Source organism: Ylistrum balloti, unplaced genomic scaffold, assembly GCF_031769215.1.
Source record: "Ylistrum balloti isolate Yb309-2 unplaced genomic scaffold, AGI_CSIRO_Ybal_v1 Utg370532, whole genome shotgun sequence".
NCBI classification, from domain to species: domain Eukaryota; kingdom Metazoa; phylum Mollusca; class Bivalvia; order Pectinida; family Pectinidae; genus Ylistrum; species Ylistrum balloti.
The window spans coordinates 296939-313931 of NW_026782339.1; the positions used below are offsets into that span (position 1 = coordinate 296939).

Sequence of the window (16993 nt, forward strand, 5' to 3'; positions counted from 1 at the left end):
AAAATTTTACTGGTAAACCAACATTTTTACTAGGGAACCAACATTTTACTGGTAAACCAACATTTTTCTGGTAAACCAACATTTTTACTGGTTAACCAAAATTTTACTGCTAAACCAACATTTTACTGGTTAACCAACATTTTTACTAGGGAACCAACATTTTACTGGCATTTTTATTGGTTAACCAAAATTTTACTGGTAAACCAACATTTTTACTAGGGAACCAACATTTTACTGGTAAACCAACATTTTTCTGGTAAACCAACATTTTTACTGGTTAACCAAAATTTTACTGCTAAACCAACATTTTACTGGTTAACCAACATTTTTACTAGGGAACCAACATTTTACTGGCATTTTTATTGGTTAACCAAAATTTTACTGGTAAACCAACATTTTTACTAGGGAACCAACATTTTACTGGTAAACCAACATTTACTGGTTAACCAACATTTTTACTAGGGAACCAACATTTTACTGGCATTTTTATTGGTTAACCAAAATTTTACTGGTAGGGAACCAACATTTTACTGGTAAACCAACATTTTTCTGGTAAACCAACATTTTTATTGTTTTACAAAAATTTTACTGGTGAACCGATGTTTTTACAAAAACGACCATATAAACATGACTTACTTCACACAAGCAAACAGTGTATGTATGTACCATATAGTTTTATAATGCTGCATATTACTGGAAACAAAAACTGTTTTTCTTAACACCAAAATTAATTCTTATACTGTACTTTAAAAAAAATCAAAATTGTAATGCTAACAATACACAAAATGTCTCTCTGCACCAGTCTATTTTAATGGAAAATTCAAAAACAAAAAATCAATTTATCTCCAACCATTTCGCGATTGTGTCCCTTTTACCATTGATAATCAACACAGTACAAATATATATATATTACATAACACTACAACAAGTTTGAGATGTTTGCTGTTTGTCGTCCTGGAGGAGGTTCACAGTGTCTCTATCACTAACTCCATTGTCATAGCCACTACTGTTAAGTCCATTCCTGTGTTGGTATGAAATTCCGTGGTCAAGCGATGGTTTGAATTTGTTGGCATTGCTATCTGTTGGTGTCGTTAGTCCTCCTTCTAGTGCCTGATCACCGATCTTGATGTCAGACAGTTTCAGGGTCTTGTTTACCTCCACCTCAAGCACTGATTTACACAATGTGTACAGCGCCTGTGGGATGAAAATTAATCAAAATCAAGCACCATATGAAAGTCAAAATAAAAGAAAAACCAAAGTAGAAAGCTATGGCTTTGATACTTATTTAATATTTACATATTTTTGCATCTCATAAATTGTATTCATCGAACATTCTCAATTCTGTGATCCATAGATATGGCTAAAGAGTGTATATTGGTTCCAGTTCAAAATGGTACATGTCACAATTAATACGCCTGTCAAGTACATTACCAACATGGAGGTTGATAAACAGAAATTGTACATATCAGGAGACTGTGTTTAAACAAATATAATTTAACAGGTATCCTCAGAAATCCACAATTATATTTTCATGTATTTATTGAATCAAATATTTCATGAACTTCATCAACTTTATGTAGCCCTGGTAAAGTCCTAATATACTACTTGGCTACAGACCTTTTCTTCACCCTACAGGTCCAGAGGCCCTGGGTTTGAATCCTAGTAACAGCACTGATACACACAATTACCTGTTACAAATCTTACAAATCTACAACCTGGTGTTGCTTGCTTTGACAAATATTAAAATTTTTAATAAACATTCACAGCCATTTATCAAATCAACAGACATCGGTTTGTAATTTTACACTAAACATTAGGCTCAAGACCCCAAACCCTTGGTGGTCACCTTGTATCATCTCTTTACCTGTTCTAGATTCCCTGAAGATTTGGCACTGGTTTCAAAAAACATAAGATTATTTTCCTCAGCAAACTAGAAAAAGAAAGGAAGAAACAATTTAAGAGCAGGTTCTATGAGAATTACTTGTATGTGTGTACCTGGTGCTGTATAAGGACAATGGTATAAAACTACAGCGAAACCAAAAGGTTTTACTGTAACTTCAAAAAACACAGCCAGGAGGTCAGGGTATATAGGTCACAGTGACAGTGGTAAATTGTATGTCTGTGGTATTAGAATGACCCAGCTGACAGTGTCAATGGTAAACTGTTGGTATGTGGTGTTAAACTGACCTAACTGACAGTGACAATGGTAAACTGTAGGTCTGTAGTGTTAAACTGACCCAGCTGACAGTGACAATGGTAAACTGTTGGTCTGTGGTGTTAAACTGACCCAGCTGACAGTAACAATGGTAAACTGTAGGTCTGTAGTGTTAAACTGACCCAGCTGACAGTGACAATGGTAAACTGTAGGTCTGTGGTGTTAAACTGACCCAGCTGACAGTGACAATGGTAAACTGTAGGTCTGTAGTGTTAAACTGACCCAGCTGACAGTGACAATGGTAAACTGTAGGTCTGTGGTGTTAAACTGACCCAGCTGACAGTGACAATGGTAAACTGTAGGTCTGTGGTGTTAAACTGACCCAGCTGACAGTGACAATGGTAAACTGTAGGTCTGTGGTGTTAAACTGACCCAGCTGACAGTGACAATGGTAAACTGTAGGTCTGTGGTGTTAAACTGACCTAGCTGACAGTGACAATGGTAAACTGTAGGTCTGTGGTGTTAAACTGACCCAGCTGACAGTGACAATGGTAAACTGTAGGTCTGTGGTGTTAAACTGACCCAGCTGACAGTGACAATGGTAAACTGTAGGTCTGTAGTGTTAAACTGACCCAGCTGACAGTGACAATGGTAAACTGTAGGTCTGTGGTGTTAAACTGACCCAGCTGACAGTGACAATGGTAAACTGTAGGTCTGTGGTGTTAAACTGACCCAGCTGACAGTGACAATGGTAAACTGTAGGTCTGTAGTGTTAAACTGACCCAGCTGACAGTGACAATGGTAAACTGTAGGTCTGTGGTGTTAAACTGACCCAGCTGACAGTGACAATGGTAAACTGTAGGTCTGTGGTGTTAAACTGACCCAGCTGACAGTGACAATGGTAAACTGTAGGTCTGTGGTGTTAAACTGACCCAGCTGACAGTGACAATGGTAAACTGTAGGTCTGTGGTGTTAAACTGACCCAGCTGACAGTGACAATGGTAAACTGTAGGTCTGTGGTGTTAAACTGACCCAGCTGACAGTGACAATGGTAAACTGTAGGTCTGTGGTGTTAAACTGACCCAGCTGACAGTGACAATGGTAAACTGTAGGTCTGTGGTGTTAAACTGACCCAGCTGACAGTGACAATGGTAAACTGTAGGTCTGTGGTGTTAAACTGACCCAGCTGACAGTGACAATGGTAAACTGTAGGTCTGTGGTGTTAAACTGACCCAGCTGACAGTGACAATGGTAAACTGTAGGTCTGTAGTGTTAAACTGACCTATCCAATCATAATGCCTTATCAAGATGTTCCAAGAAAAATATATAGAACAACTGACCAGATATTGGAATCAAATTTAAGTTTATCTTTGGATCTAACAGTTGTAAAAGTTAATTTGAAATGTTTTTCTAGTTATTATCCCTACAGGTGCCATTTAAGAATGCTTTATTTGTTATATATATTACGTCCAGTTTTAAGATAAATAACTCCTTGTATTTCAGCCTAGCTCATGATCATATTGCCATTTCAAAATATGTTAACATTTTGTTGAAAACAAATTTTCTTTAAATCATCTGTTGAAGAGAAATAAACTGTTTCATAAGTAGTCGATTTTGAAATACTAGCTTTTACTTCCTTAATTTGAGATACTATCAGGCATTATAAATACACTGATGAATTTCGATTGTAAATCCCCCAAACAATCACTACGACAACAGTTGATAGATATTACATTACAGATTAGCCTTACTCTTGTCGCCTCTCTCGTAGTAACCATCCGCCTCAACTCCTGGTCACTTTTGTTACCAAGCAACATAATCTGTACATCTTCATTAGCAAACTGAGGAAATAAAACATCTTTGATAATTTATAAGAAAATATCATGCTCTTTTAAATAAATTAAACTGCAAGAGAAGTAATTTTTTTTTTTACAATTTTAGAAAGAAATATTTCAAATAGAAAATGTATTGTAATGATCAACCTTTTAACTGAATCCTAATTAACTAAGAAACAGTAACTAGTGCTCTCAGACAATGGCTTCCCTTTCTGTGATAAGCTCCTGATAAAGTAATCATTTTGGCCAACGCCAGAAAAAAAAGAATTTTTTATTCAAATCTATATTTACTCTACTTTCAAACATAAAAATATACCCTTTTTCATGATGGGGGAGAACTAGAGTTCTCATAAAGCAAGATGGAGAAAGCAATTAAAGTATAAAATCCAACATGAAGTTTTGTTTACCTGATGGATATATGACAGCCATTTTGGCACTGCCTCAAAAGATTGCCGACTTGTTATGTCATAGACTAGAAGTATTCCCTGCAAATAAAAATGTATAAGTAACTTAAGAAATGCCTGATTTGTGATTTAAATTTTTATCATTTTTGACCCTTAAAATGAAACATATAGCTATATAGACCATATCTTTCTGTTATCTTATGTAATACACAGAATTGAATTTTAGCAAACAAACAAACACTGAATGAATCTACAATGGGTCACATATCAATATTTTCTTCTTTGTATCAATGCAGACAGTATTCTATCACCATATCTACAGTGTTCTATAATATTGCAAAATCAATACATTTTTGTAATTTGACAAATATGTTGTAATCCACAGGATGTCAGATTGAACAGGTTGATCTGATCAGTGTGTTGTAATCAACTGTGTGTCAGATCAGACAGGTTAATAAAACCATTATGTTGTAATCCACAGAGTGTCAGATTAGACAGGTTACACTTACCAATATTTTGTGTACCTTGTGGGTTAATCTGACGAATATTTTGTGTACCACAAGGTGTCAGATTAGACAAGTTATCTCCTTAGTTTGAAGTCTTTATTTCATATCATTTCTCTCACCTGTGCTCGTCTGTAAAATTGTTTGGTAATTGACTCAAATCTTTCCTGTCCAGCTGTATCCCTGTAAAGCCCCAAACATACAGAGACATGAGCATTAAGTACATATCTAATCAAACAGCAGGATTCTGACAAAGCACAATATCTATATGGCCTTCAGGAGCTGATATGTGACAAATCATGAGCTATGGTTCATATTTAAAATTTAATGATCTTGAACTAGACAATGATTTCTGATTAAATGAACACATTCCAATATCACTTTTCCTGGAAATAGACATAAGTACCACTCTAGCTTATATGTCATGTTGACGGCCAATCAGACCTCGGAATGAATGGACAGGCTTTTAAGAAAGGTAATTACCCTTCTACCCAAGCATCACTATGGAATAAATTCATTAAGAAAACAGTTTGTGTGACCTGAAATGTATTTTGTTACATTGATGTCAAGTGTGTAAGATCCCAGCTTCATTTGATAACATCTCAAGATTATTGGATAGCTATTTCACTTTTCAGTATCTATATGATGATATCACACCAACATGTGCTCAGAGATTTCAGATTGAATTGGACTGTAATCATTGATAAAATTCAATGTTCTACATAATGACAGTCCACATGTTATTGAAGTGACTTTCTTTTCCCCTCCCAGAAAAAAAACGTAAAAATAAATTTTAAAAATATGGAAATAATTTTAAGACTTATGCTATATATAATAGATATAAAGGCCCATAATAAAATCTGAAGGAATTTCCTGACCTTTAATTTCTTACCTTACTCACCATGTCTGATGGAATTTCCTGACCTTACTCACCATGTCTGATGGAATTTCCTGACCTTACTTACCATGTCTGATGGAATTTCCTGACCTTTAATCTCTGACCTTACTCACCATATCTGATGGAATTTCCTGACCTTTAATCTCTGACCTTACTCACCATATCAGATGGAATTTCCTGACCTTTAATCTCTGACCTTACTCACCATATCAGATGGAATTTCATGACCTTTAATCTCTGACCTTACTCACCATATCAGATGGAATTTCATGACCTTTAATCTCTGACCTTACTCACCATATCTGTGCCTTGATCACCTTGTTGTCTACTTCCATTCGTCTTAGTTTGAAGTCAACACCTGTAAAATAGAGTGTGAAATGGCAATGATGATAAGTGTACTTATATATGTAGTAAGATAAAAGTTATACCTATCACCTATGACTTTACACTGTCTCATTATTTTGCCCTCATTGAGAGTTGACACATAATAGTCTCATCTGCAAATAGTTTGAGAGAAGATGTGACAGCTGAGAGATTGATTTTCACTGAAGACTGAGAGGCGTATTTTGCTATGAGTGAATTATTTTTTTTATTATCTTTATGATGCACTTCATAATTTATGTAAAACTTGGGATTAAATATTTACACATATCTATGTACTACAGATGTCATTGCTTTTCAATGCTTAATCTGCTAGGGTTCGAACCCAGGAACTCCTGTATACTGGTAATCTTATTTGCTAAAGAGATGATATATAATTCTCCCTAGCTGAGTCATATCTTTGGAAGCAGCTGTTTGCAGTTTACCAAGGAAATATACAGGTACCCTCATCAATATCTCCCAGAGCCTTAAACGGGCATCAAACCTCACAGGTCCTTAAAGGGGCATAAAACCTCCTGGTCCTAAAAGGGGCCTCAATGGCATTAATATCTCCATTTTCCTTAAAGGGACATCAATATCTCCCTGCTCCTTAAAGGGACATCAATATCTCCCTGGTACCTAAAGGGACATCAATATCTCCCTGGTCCTTCAAGGGACATCAATACCTCCCTGGTCCTTAAAGGGACATTAATACCTTCCTGGTCCTTAAAGGGACATCAATATCTCCCTGGTCTTTAACAGGGCATCAATATCTCCCTGGTCCTTAAAGGGGCATCAATATCTCCCCAGTCCTTAAAGGGACATCAATATCTCCCTGGTCCTTCAAGGGACATCAATACCTCCCTGGTCCTTTAAGGGGCATCTATACTTAAAGGGACATTAATATCTCCCTGGTTCTTAAAGGGGTATCTTCACCTCCCTGGTCCCTAAAGGGGCATCTATATCAACCAGGTCCTTAAAGGAACATCAATATCTCCCTGGTCCTCAAAGGGACATCAATACCTCCCTGGTCCTTAAAGGGGCATCAAAAGCATCAATGTGCTGAGGTCATTACTTATCAATCCATGCCTCCACAAGGGATTAAACCTTGGACCTTGGACTTTCTACTGTCCTAGCCCAGTCAGTAGGAAGAATATTTACTACTCTCCTAGCCCAGCCAGCAGGAAGAATATTTACTACTGTCCTAGCCCAGTCAGTAGGAAGAATATTTACTACTGTCCTAGCCCAGTCAGTAGGAAGAATATTTACTACTCTCCTAGCCCAGTCAGTAGGAAGAATATTTACTACTGTCCTAGCCCAGTCAGTAGGAAGAATATTTACTACTCTCCTAGCCCAGTCAGTAGGAAGAATATTTACTACTCTCCTCAGTAGGAAGAATATTTACTACTCTCCTAGCCCAGTCAGTAGGAAGAATATTTACTACTCTCCTAGCCCAGTCAGTAGGAAGAATATTTACTACTCTCCTAGCCCAGTCAGTAGGAAGAATATTTACTACTGTCCTAGCCCAGTCAGTAGGAAGAATATTTACTACTCTCCTAGCCCAGTCAGTAGGAAGAATATTTACTACTCTCCTAGCCCAGTCAGTAGGAAGAATATTTACTACTCTCCTAGCCCAGTCAGTAGGAAGAATATTCCTAGCCCAGTAGTAGGAAGAATATTTACTACTCTCCTAGCCCAGTCAGTAGGAAGAATATTTACTACTCTCCTAGCCCAGTCAGTAGGAAGAATATTTACTACTGTCCTAGCCCAGTCAGTAGGAAGAATATTTACTACTGTCCTAGCCCAGTCAGTAGGAAGAATATTTACTACTGTCCTAGCCCAGTCAGTAGGAAGAATATTTACTACTCTCCTAGCCCAGTCAGTAGGAAGAATATTTACTACTCTCCTAGCCCAGTCAGTAGGTAGAATATTTACTACTCTCCTAGCCCAGTCAGTAGGTAGAATATTTACTACTCTCCTAGCCCAGTCAGTAGGAAGAATATTTACTACTCTCCTAGCCCAGTCAGTAGGAAGAATATTTACTACTCTCCTAGCCCAGTCAGTAGGAAGAATATTTACTACTCTCCTAGCCCAGTCAGTAGGAAGAATATTTACTACTCTCCTAGCCCAGTCAGTAGGAAGAATATTTACTACTCTCCTAGCCCAGTCAGTAGGAAGAATATTTACTATCCTAGCCCAGTCTACTCTCCTAGCCCAGTCAGTAGGAAGAATATTTACTACTCTCCTAGCCCAGTCAGTAGGAAGAATATTTACTACTCTCCTAGCCCAGTCAGTAGGAAGAATATTTACTACTCTCCTAGCCCAGTCAGTAGGTAGAATATTTACTACTCTCCTAGCCCAGTCAGTAGGTAGAATATTTACTACTCTCCTAGCCCAGTCAGTAGGTAGAATATTTACTACTCTCCTAGCCCAGTCAGTAGGTAGAATATTTACTACTGTCCTAGCCCAGTCAGTAGGTAGAATATTTACTACTGTCCTAGCCCAGTCAGTAGGTAGAATATTTACTACTGTCCTAGCCCAGTCAGTAGGAAGAATATTTACTACTCTCCTAGCCCAGTCAGTAGGTAGAATATTTACTACTCTCCTAGCCCAGTCAGTAGGAAGAATATTTACTACTCTCCTAGCCCAGTCAGTAGGAAGAATATTTACTACTCTCCTAGCCCAGTCAGTAGGAAGAATATTTACTACTCTCCTAGCCCAGTCAGTAGGTAGAATATTTACTACTTTCCTAGCCCAGTCAGTAGGTAGAATATTTACTACTCTCCTAGCCCAGTCAGTAGGAAGAATATTTACTACTCTCCTAGCCCAGTCAGTAGGTAGAATAGAATATTCAGTAGGAAGAATATTTACTCTCCTAGCCCAGTCAGTAGGAAGAATATTTACTACTCTCCTAGCCCAGTCATTAGGAAGAATATTTACTACTCTCCTAGCCCAGTCAGTAGGTAGAATATTTACTACTCTCCTAGCCCAGTCAGTAGGAAGAATATTTACTACTCTCCTAGCCCAGTCAGTAGGTAGAATATTTACTACTCTCCTAGCCCAGTCAGTAGGTAGAATATTTACCTAGCCCAGTCAGTAGGTAGAATATTTACTACTCTCCTAGCCCAGTCAGTAGGAAGAATATTTACTACTGTCCTAGCCCAGTCAGTAGGAAGAATATTTACTACTCTCCTAGCCCAGTCAGTAGGTAGAATATTTACTACTGTCCTAGCCCAGTATTAGAATATTTTACTAATGATCCTATTCCCCAGTCAGTAGGTAAAAATTTATTGAAAACACTAAATTCCTAGCCCAGTCAGTAGGAAGAATAAAAGTCTAACACATTAGTCATATACAAACACTGTCCTAGCCCAGTCATTAGTTTAGAATTATACACTTGATATGGTGATCAGGTAAACACAGGTACGCCGCAGGTGAGAGAAGTTCACCTCCAATTCACCTTTATATTAATCAAATCTTCATGAAAGAGAAAGATGTCATTGTTTCGTTCGTTCTGCATCATTTATCATTACCAAATTAGATTTTGGTGAACACTGATCTCTCAATACACAGTTAAAATCCTTCATGTATAGTACAGGGCCAGGTATTAACTTATTGTTACATACAGAGCTGGTAAACAGAGATTTAACAGTTCTCCAGAGCTTTCCCTGAAGATAAATATGATGGAAAGGAAAAGAAAACTACCTCTTCACAAAGAAAATTCCTATGTTGGAGGTTAAGTAGAAACCCTGAACAATGTTTACAATGCTAGTACAGATATCTACACCACACAAGATCGTTTAATTAACTGCACTCGAACATCACATATGATTTTAAATCATAGACTTTTCAAAAATTGTAAATACCACACTATATCAAATCTGGACAGATGTTTTAGTGAGCCAGACAGGGTCATCACCACTGATGCTCAGACCATATATGATACTGTATGTAATAGACATAACTATTAATTTCGATGCCTCCTCTTGGCATTTTGCAGCTAGTAGTATTACCAAGATTACAATGTACAATCATATATTTTCATGGGGCTGAAATTTTGCATTTATCCAAAACTGATTTCATGGTTAAATCTTCCTCAAAAACTCTGCTAGTAGTCTATATAAACTTTTATCTGTTAATTTCATGGAAATATAAATTTGTGAATTGAGAGTTCCCAAATATTAAACAAAAAATAAATCCCCATTAACTTACAGTATAGCAACTCAATGACTTTGGTAGGGTTTGAACCAAAGACCTCTGTTTCACTTGTCTACTTTGCTATCAAAGGAGGTTGAGTAGAGAAATTGTTGCGTCAGTATTGTAAAAACCAGCTAGTACCTACAAAAGTTATACAGACATACACAAGGACTTAATTATCCCTGAGATTTTTATTTAAGTCCATTGTCGATACCTGTATGTCTATGTACATGTAATTTGTATCTTTATTATCTCCCTGGTTCAACATAGGTACAATCTAAAAGTCAGACATCGGTATTTAATTTCACATCATACTTTACTTCATTACATAAAGGTACACAATGCAATATTTAGATTGAACAGGTACCAATACAGATATTATTTTTCAATGCCTTCTATCAGAATTGAAGTAAGGACCTCTAGTTTATGTAAGTCTGACAACTCAACCAATCTAGCTAAAGGGAAATTCTACCTGGCCAAATTGGTAGGAAGGAGCCTTTTACTGCACTTTTTCATGTTGACAATACAGTAATTATCAAGAAGACATATCTGGTATCTTTTGTCACTAATTTTACATTGACATACACTGGTGAATTGCACATCTTATTATTGCTGGTATTTAAAGGATTTTAATTTTTTTTTTTTCACTTCCTTCCAATCTAAACTATATTTACATTAGGGATCATCTCCGGATAGTATTAAATCACTTGGATTTTCCTCTGAAATTTCTGGTACACATTAGATTGAAACCACAACAATGTACAGAGGGGATGAGTTTATAGGTCGTAACTGTACTCAGCCTATCCTGGCTTCAGTTACACCATGTACTTTATATCTCAGTAAACCCATGGATGGCTGAACCTTATCACAAGCCTATTTAATTCCTTACATTCTATACCAAATCTACTTTCTACATTCCTTTAAAGATCATATCCCTAAATCAACAGACAGATGACATATTTGATGTTAATAGTTTTTTTCTGGACAGGTTGGTTACTACAATTCTTAGCTAAAAGATTATTTAAACTTAAGTCAAGGTGAGTATAAAACTTGAAAAAACAGTTAAGATTTTTTTTGTCATTAATTCTGGTAATGCCCTTAACTTTGTATATGTATCCATCATCAAATTACAATGTAATTCTTTTCTTTGATTTCAAATCTTTTAAATACTCAGTTTTGTTTACTTAAAACCATTATTCAATTTTTCTTTTGATATGATAAATTACATTATATAAGCAATTTGCATTCAAAAACTGATGAGAACAAATAATTTCAAAATGAATACATGTTTTTGTATCATAAACAAATAAAACAATTACACAAGATTTTTCGATTCTACATATAAGTTAATTTCCAATCTTTCTTTTCTACAAGAAAAATCTCCAGCAAATTTGATATTGCATGTATCCAGACTGTATGAACCCATGTACTGTACATGCCGGAATGTCATACTCCTTCAATCTTGAGTGAATTTCCCATCCCTATTATCAAATGCTATACTGATGATGTGTAAAGTATATATATATATATCCCCTTTACAAAACTTTAAAGGATTCAATTTTCCTTAGAGAGACAGGAAATTGTATTAGGACATCAAACGACTGCTTGTATAAACATTCATTGCTTTCAACAACCATCTTCACACCAATAAATTGACAGTGTCACTTCTTTGACCTTAGTAATCAAATATTGGATCAAATGAAATATTAGGAATATATGATACACAATACACTGTATCCTTATACATATAAACAGTATCAACTCTAACTCACATGTGTATGTGACTATAATCTATATTAGTAAACTATCCTGATTTGGATAAAAACAAGTTTAAATCAGTTTTCTATCTGTATACAGCATAAAGCACAGTACATCCCACCTATTAAAATATCTGATATTATAAAATCCTGCTCATTATAATATTTTCCATGTACCAAATTTTCCCTATATAAATTAATTGACAAAAAAGACCCTTTATTATCAAACATGAGATATCAATTACCATGCATTTTTATTTTTCCGAGATGAAAATTTTATCAGCACAAAAAGCTCATGCCCTTATTGGCTATTCAACAGCATTACCAATCAATGATTTGATGAAATCTATTTTTTCTATAATAAGCCAATTCCCAATTTCAGTGAGTCAAATGATACATATTGGCTCTCTAGGCTTTTTGTAAGGTAACCATTCCCTCAAAACCAACTTACTAGTATAGTATTATGTGAAAGGAAAAATTTAGCAACCAAAAATAAAGTCAAGTTATACTATTTCAATCTATGGTAGCATTTACATGGCAAGTTTAACCTTTTGTTTTTATCTTACTGTAAGTATAAAATATGTATTTCTATTTTCAAGTGCTAAGCCAGGTACAATGGTAGTGTTTTCTCTATAACAATGAAATTCTTGTTTTACTTCATTTTGTCAACAGCTGTTTTACACACATCTACCGTACCAATAATATTGGCTGATTAACAAACGCGTGTGTGTTATGTGTATTTTATTGAGCTGTAAACTATGAACAAACAGATAAAAACAAACTACACTGATAGCATATATGTACATATTATAACAAATTAAACTGTATTGTCTACATCACAGTCAACCAGTGTACAAAACAATACAGTTGACAAACATGCACAATCAGCACACTTTACCTCATACATTTTTTTCTGGCACCAATTCAATTTTTTTTTTTTTTAGTTTACAGTTTTGATTATTTTGGTAGATAAACCTTGAGTATAATGTTATGTGTACTATTTAGTATCTGTTTATGTGTGGTCAATAGGTGTATATACAACGTCAGCCATTGACATAATAATTACTGCTAAATTAAAAAGATCATTCCTTTACTTTTACATTTAAGCCATACAATATCATCTAAGAAACTTCCTTGTAAATCCAGGTGAAAATTGCACAAAGCTGATCACCTTTAGACAGCATTATCTTAATTGCAGGAAAATGAAACTGGGCATAATCTCAAAAGAGATTTTACACATTTCCTCTGGTGACAAACAAAAAAAATCCATTAAAAAGTTGATGGAGAAATCTTGATCTTGTGTAGAAAGTATGCATTTATTTCAAATTTCTATACTTGCTATGTGGTTTCAGGGCCAAATTTATCAATTAATTATGTATTCTAACTTTATAGTTACTACAACTTAATCAATCATAAGTTTGTAAATTCTACCACATATAAACCATTCATGTAACAAGACATTTTCTGTTTGATATTGTGTAATTTTCATCTCACTTTTTTTTCCCTGACAATCAGCTGTCTGTTACTGGGACCTGTTATCTGATTACAGTCATGTATTTAAATCTCTATTGTAATTAGAGATAAATATTCATACCTGTCAATCCAAGTTTTGATTGATGGGATAGACTGATCAAGTCTATCTTATCCTGAAGGTTACTTATCAGTATGCCCACTTTTTGCTTAAGTAGCTAAACTCAAACACTAGGTAAAAATGGAATTTTTGAGAAATGAGTATCACTCACTGAGTAGGCATTTTCTTTCACTACATCTGTGCTTAGAAGTCCAAAATGTTTCAACTAACAGGATGGCACCAACTTTTAGTGGATGGCTATAAACAAACAGTGGACTAAGACAGATGCTATTCTTGCTCTCACCAAGGTCTCTTAAACAGAAGGTATCAGAGAAACCAACCCTAACGTGAATGGGGTGCCCCACAATTAGTCATTTCTTAAAACACATCGGGAATATTCTTTCCCAGTTTTCTTCATGAGTCAAATGTTTTGGGTACATTTCACATTAAATATGATGTGTAACATGACAGGAGTTATTCAATCAAGGAGCAAGCACATACAGTGACTGAACGAAATGTCACCACCTTGTGGGCAAGTCAGTATGTAACTCCAACAGGTCATACAGACATGTATTCCATAAGACTTCATTAACCCTTTTCATATGCTGTTTTCAGTCAATAACTACTAACACTAGAATGATGTAACACTGGACACAGTCTGATGGGTCTGACAGACTGATCGCCTTTTGCCTGCAGCTTAATATATAGAATATCTTGTGTAAAACAGGTCACTGGTGGCTACAGGTAGGTCAGAGACACACAGGTGATGTGGCTAATGAACCAGTATAAAGCAGACACAGACTGATAAGTCTACCTGTGTTTAATCTGTCACAGATTATCAGTCAAGTGTTCTACTCAACTAATTCTACATCCATGTCTTTTATTATCATGGCTCCAAGTACCAAGGTTTATTGATTAAGACCATCTGTCAATCTACTTTAAAATATTTCACAAAAGCAAAGTCTGTTAGCACCATGCCATTGATGATAGCTATGCCTTTTTCAAAATTGAATCATATTTCATAATAGATTCCTTATTTCTCTCCTTTTTCAATCCACAAATAAACTGGTATTTTTTTGGAAAGAAATATTCAGGTTTTATGGATATTTTATTAATGGTTTTAAGCTAACTATTCTTTAAAAAGTCTGGACTGTTTTTTAATCTTTTATTATGAAAAAGACTATAACAATATCTGCCTTGTCACCTTACATTACTCCTGTCTGAATCATAGACTGACCAGTGGCTATAAAGTGACCACACCTGTTTGCTTGTACAACTTGTCAATTTATCTTGTAGAATGCTTGAAGCACAATTCCTTCACTATTTGCTTAAAAACTAGTGGGACAGGGTCACAGGGATTTGATAAACAAAGTCAGTGTAGGTTTGCACACAAGCATAATAAAAAACATTTATAAGTATTGCAACAGGTACATATAAGGACAGACTGTAACAAGTTCTCAGGTTCCTGTGTGCTGGGTCACGATTCTGGTCCCATAAATAAACCCTCAACATTACAATACCAATAGACTGTAGAGTAAAATAGTGTCTCAGTTCTGTTTCACATAAAGGAAAACACATAAAATCAATCATCTATTCTCTTAATGTGATATTTGATTATAGATGAAGACTGTTAAAAAGAATGTGTGTCTTTTAACGGTTACACATACATTTAAACATTTTAATACATATATATATATTATTATATCATATATGTAACATTCTTAACCTGTTATCTGTACAAAAGAAAAAAAAAATTGAGTGTGTAAAGTTTTATTTACATTGATGACTGTATCTGTTGTTTATAAGCCTAATTAAATGTAATACATGATCAACCTCTCTTAATAAATATACTTACCAATAGTAGTGATATGCGTGTCCATAAATTCATTGTTGGCGTAGCGACACAGGAGACAAGTTTTACCAACCCCAGTCTCTCCAACCAACAGCAGTCTCTGAAGCATGTCATAACGTTTAGACATCGACCGACTCACTCCTCTGCCTTCCATCTTCTTCTAAGATTTATTTTATGAATTTTTAAAATAAAATTTTTATCATGAACAGTTTGTTACAATACCAAAAAAGTGGTTCAGCAATCACATCTTGAAAGTTTCATTTTTCAGCAAACTCTAAGTATCAGTGTTTAAATCAACGATGAAAGCACAGTAGTTACGAAATGTTTAGAAATTGTGACAAAGAAAATTCCCAAATCAGCTGTCGGTCTTTTCAGCCTTATCCTTTGTTGAAAAATCTCATCTTCGGTCAGTGTTGTCAGTACGATCCGTTTAAATAACACTCGTCTGACTAAATACAGGTCTGGTTCAAATTTAAATAAACACAACAGTAGCTGTCAATAGCATAAATAAACGATTCCCGTACTCTTTAACACATTACACAGTCAGGTGACGTTTCTGATCACCGTTTCAAGGTTGACAGACGGTGGTGTAACAAACGCCAAGGATGACTTCAGCTGAATATGTTTGTGTACTTCTCTAGACAGGAAGACAGTATCATTTATCCAAGATACATATCTCCGCTAGTCATGCTTTACCGACAGTACATACACTTATACAAATTCCACACGTCATGCCCTGTTACCGTCCTATACCACAAAGTCCGGAAGCCTTACTGGTCGGCTTTCAAGGGAGACAATTCTAGTTTCGGTTTGACAACAGATTATATCAAGTAGCTTGTTGACATGGATGAAATAAAATATGGTAAGTTAACGGAGAATAAACCATTTTATGATGTACAGATGTTTAATTTCAAAAGCGCAAAAATATAACTCATATCATTTACCTAATTTTTCAATGTAACTACGCGGTTTTTTTTTTAAGTTCTCCATTCACTTACCATATAATTATTTTTTCAAATTAAAAATTTACATCGATGTCCATAAGCACCAGTGGTCTCTTCTAAGCTTGACAAATCCTACCTTATACATTTGAATTTCGTTAACATCTTACATCTGGAACTGTGTTCAAAATGTCCACCCTTTCCTACATCTGTAAAGTAAGTCTGTCATGAACTTTTACATGTATTAATCTGTAGATCTCTCCTGTTCTCAACTGATTTCTTTCGAACATCACTGTAACATACAGTTGGTTTTCAAGGTAGCTTGATTTAACTTTTTAACAAGTTTCTGGTTTTTTCATAATAAAGATGTTTTGGAGATCTCCTTGATTAGTTTTCAACCAATTCATTTCAATCTTGGTAGACTTTATAACATGAAATTGTGTTTTCCTGAATGGCTGTACGATTCAATAATTTTTGACAGAGTTATTGTCTTTTGCTTTTTCAAGCATTTTAAAGATCTC

The 16993-nt window shown here is 35.2% G+C and overlaps 1 protein-coding gene across 1 annotated transcript; it reads right to left on the bottom strand.

The window, feature by feature from the left end:
- Positions 1-678: 678 nt before the first annotated feature.
- Positions 679-16144, bottom strand: LOC132555969 (ras-related protein Rab-13-like). The gene is made up of 7 exons (XM_060220355.1): positions 15535-16144; positions 6093-6153; positions 5020-5080; positions 4398-4475; positions 3907-3996; positions 1865-1930; positions 679-1194 (listed from the first exon to the last, which is right to left on the bottom strand). Exons 1-7 carry the CDS (start codon positions 15683-15685, stop codon positions 910-912), a joined length of 792 nt encoding a protein of 263 aa, XP_060076338.1. The 5' UTR covers positions 15686-16144; the 3' UTR covers positions 679-909.
- Between the last annotated feature and the right edge of the window lie 849 nt (positions 16145-16993).

What these genes read in the sequence shown, in the direction of transcription:
- LOC132555969 (XM_060220355.1), bottom strand. Translation starts at nt 15,685, where the DNA reads ATGGAAGGCAGAGGAGTGAGTCGGTCGATGTCTAAACGTTATGACATG. An exon ending in GTGATCAAGGCACAGATATG is followed by an intron (nt 5,081 to 6,092) that starts GTGAGTAAGGTC and finishes GGGGCTTTACAG; the next exon opens with GGATACAGCTGGACAGGAAA. An exon ending in GGCTGTCATATATCCATCAG is followed by an intron (nt 3,997 to 4,397) that starts GTAAACAAAACT and finishes TTATTTCCTCAG; the next exon opens with TTTGCTAATGAAGATGTACA.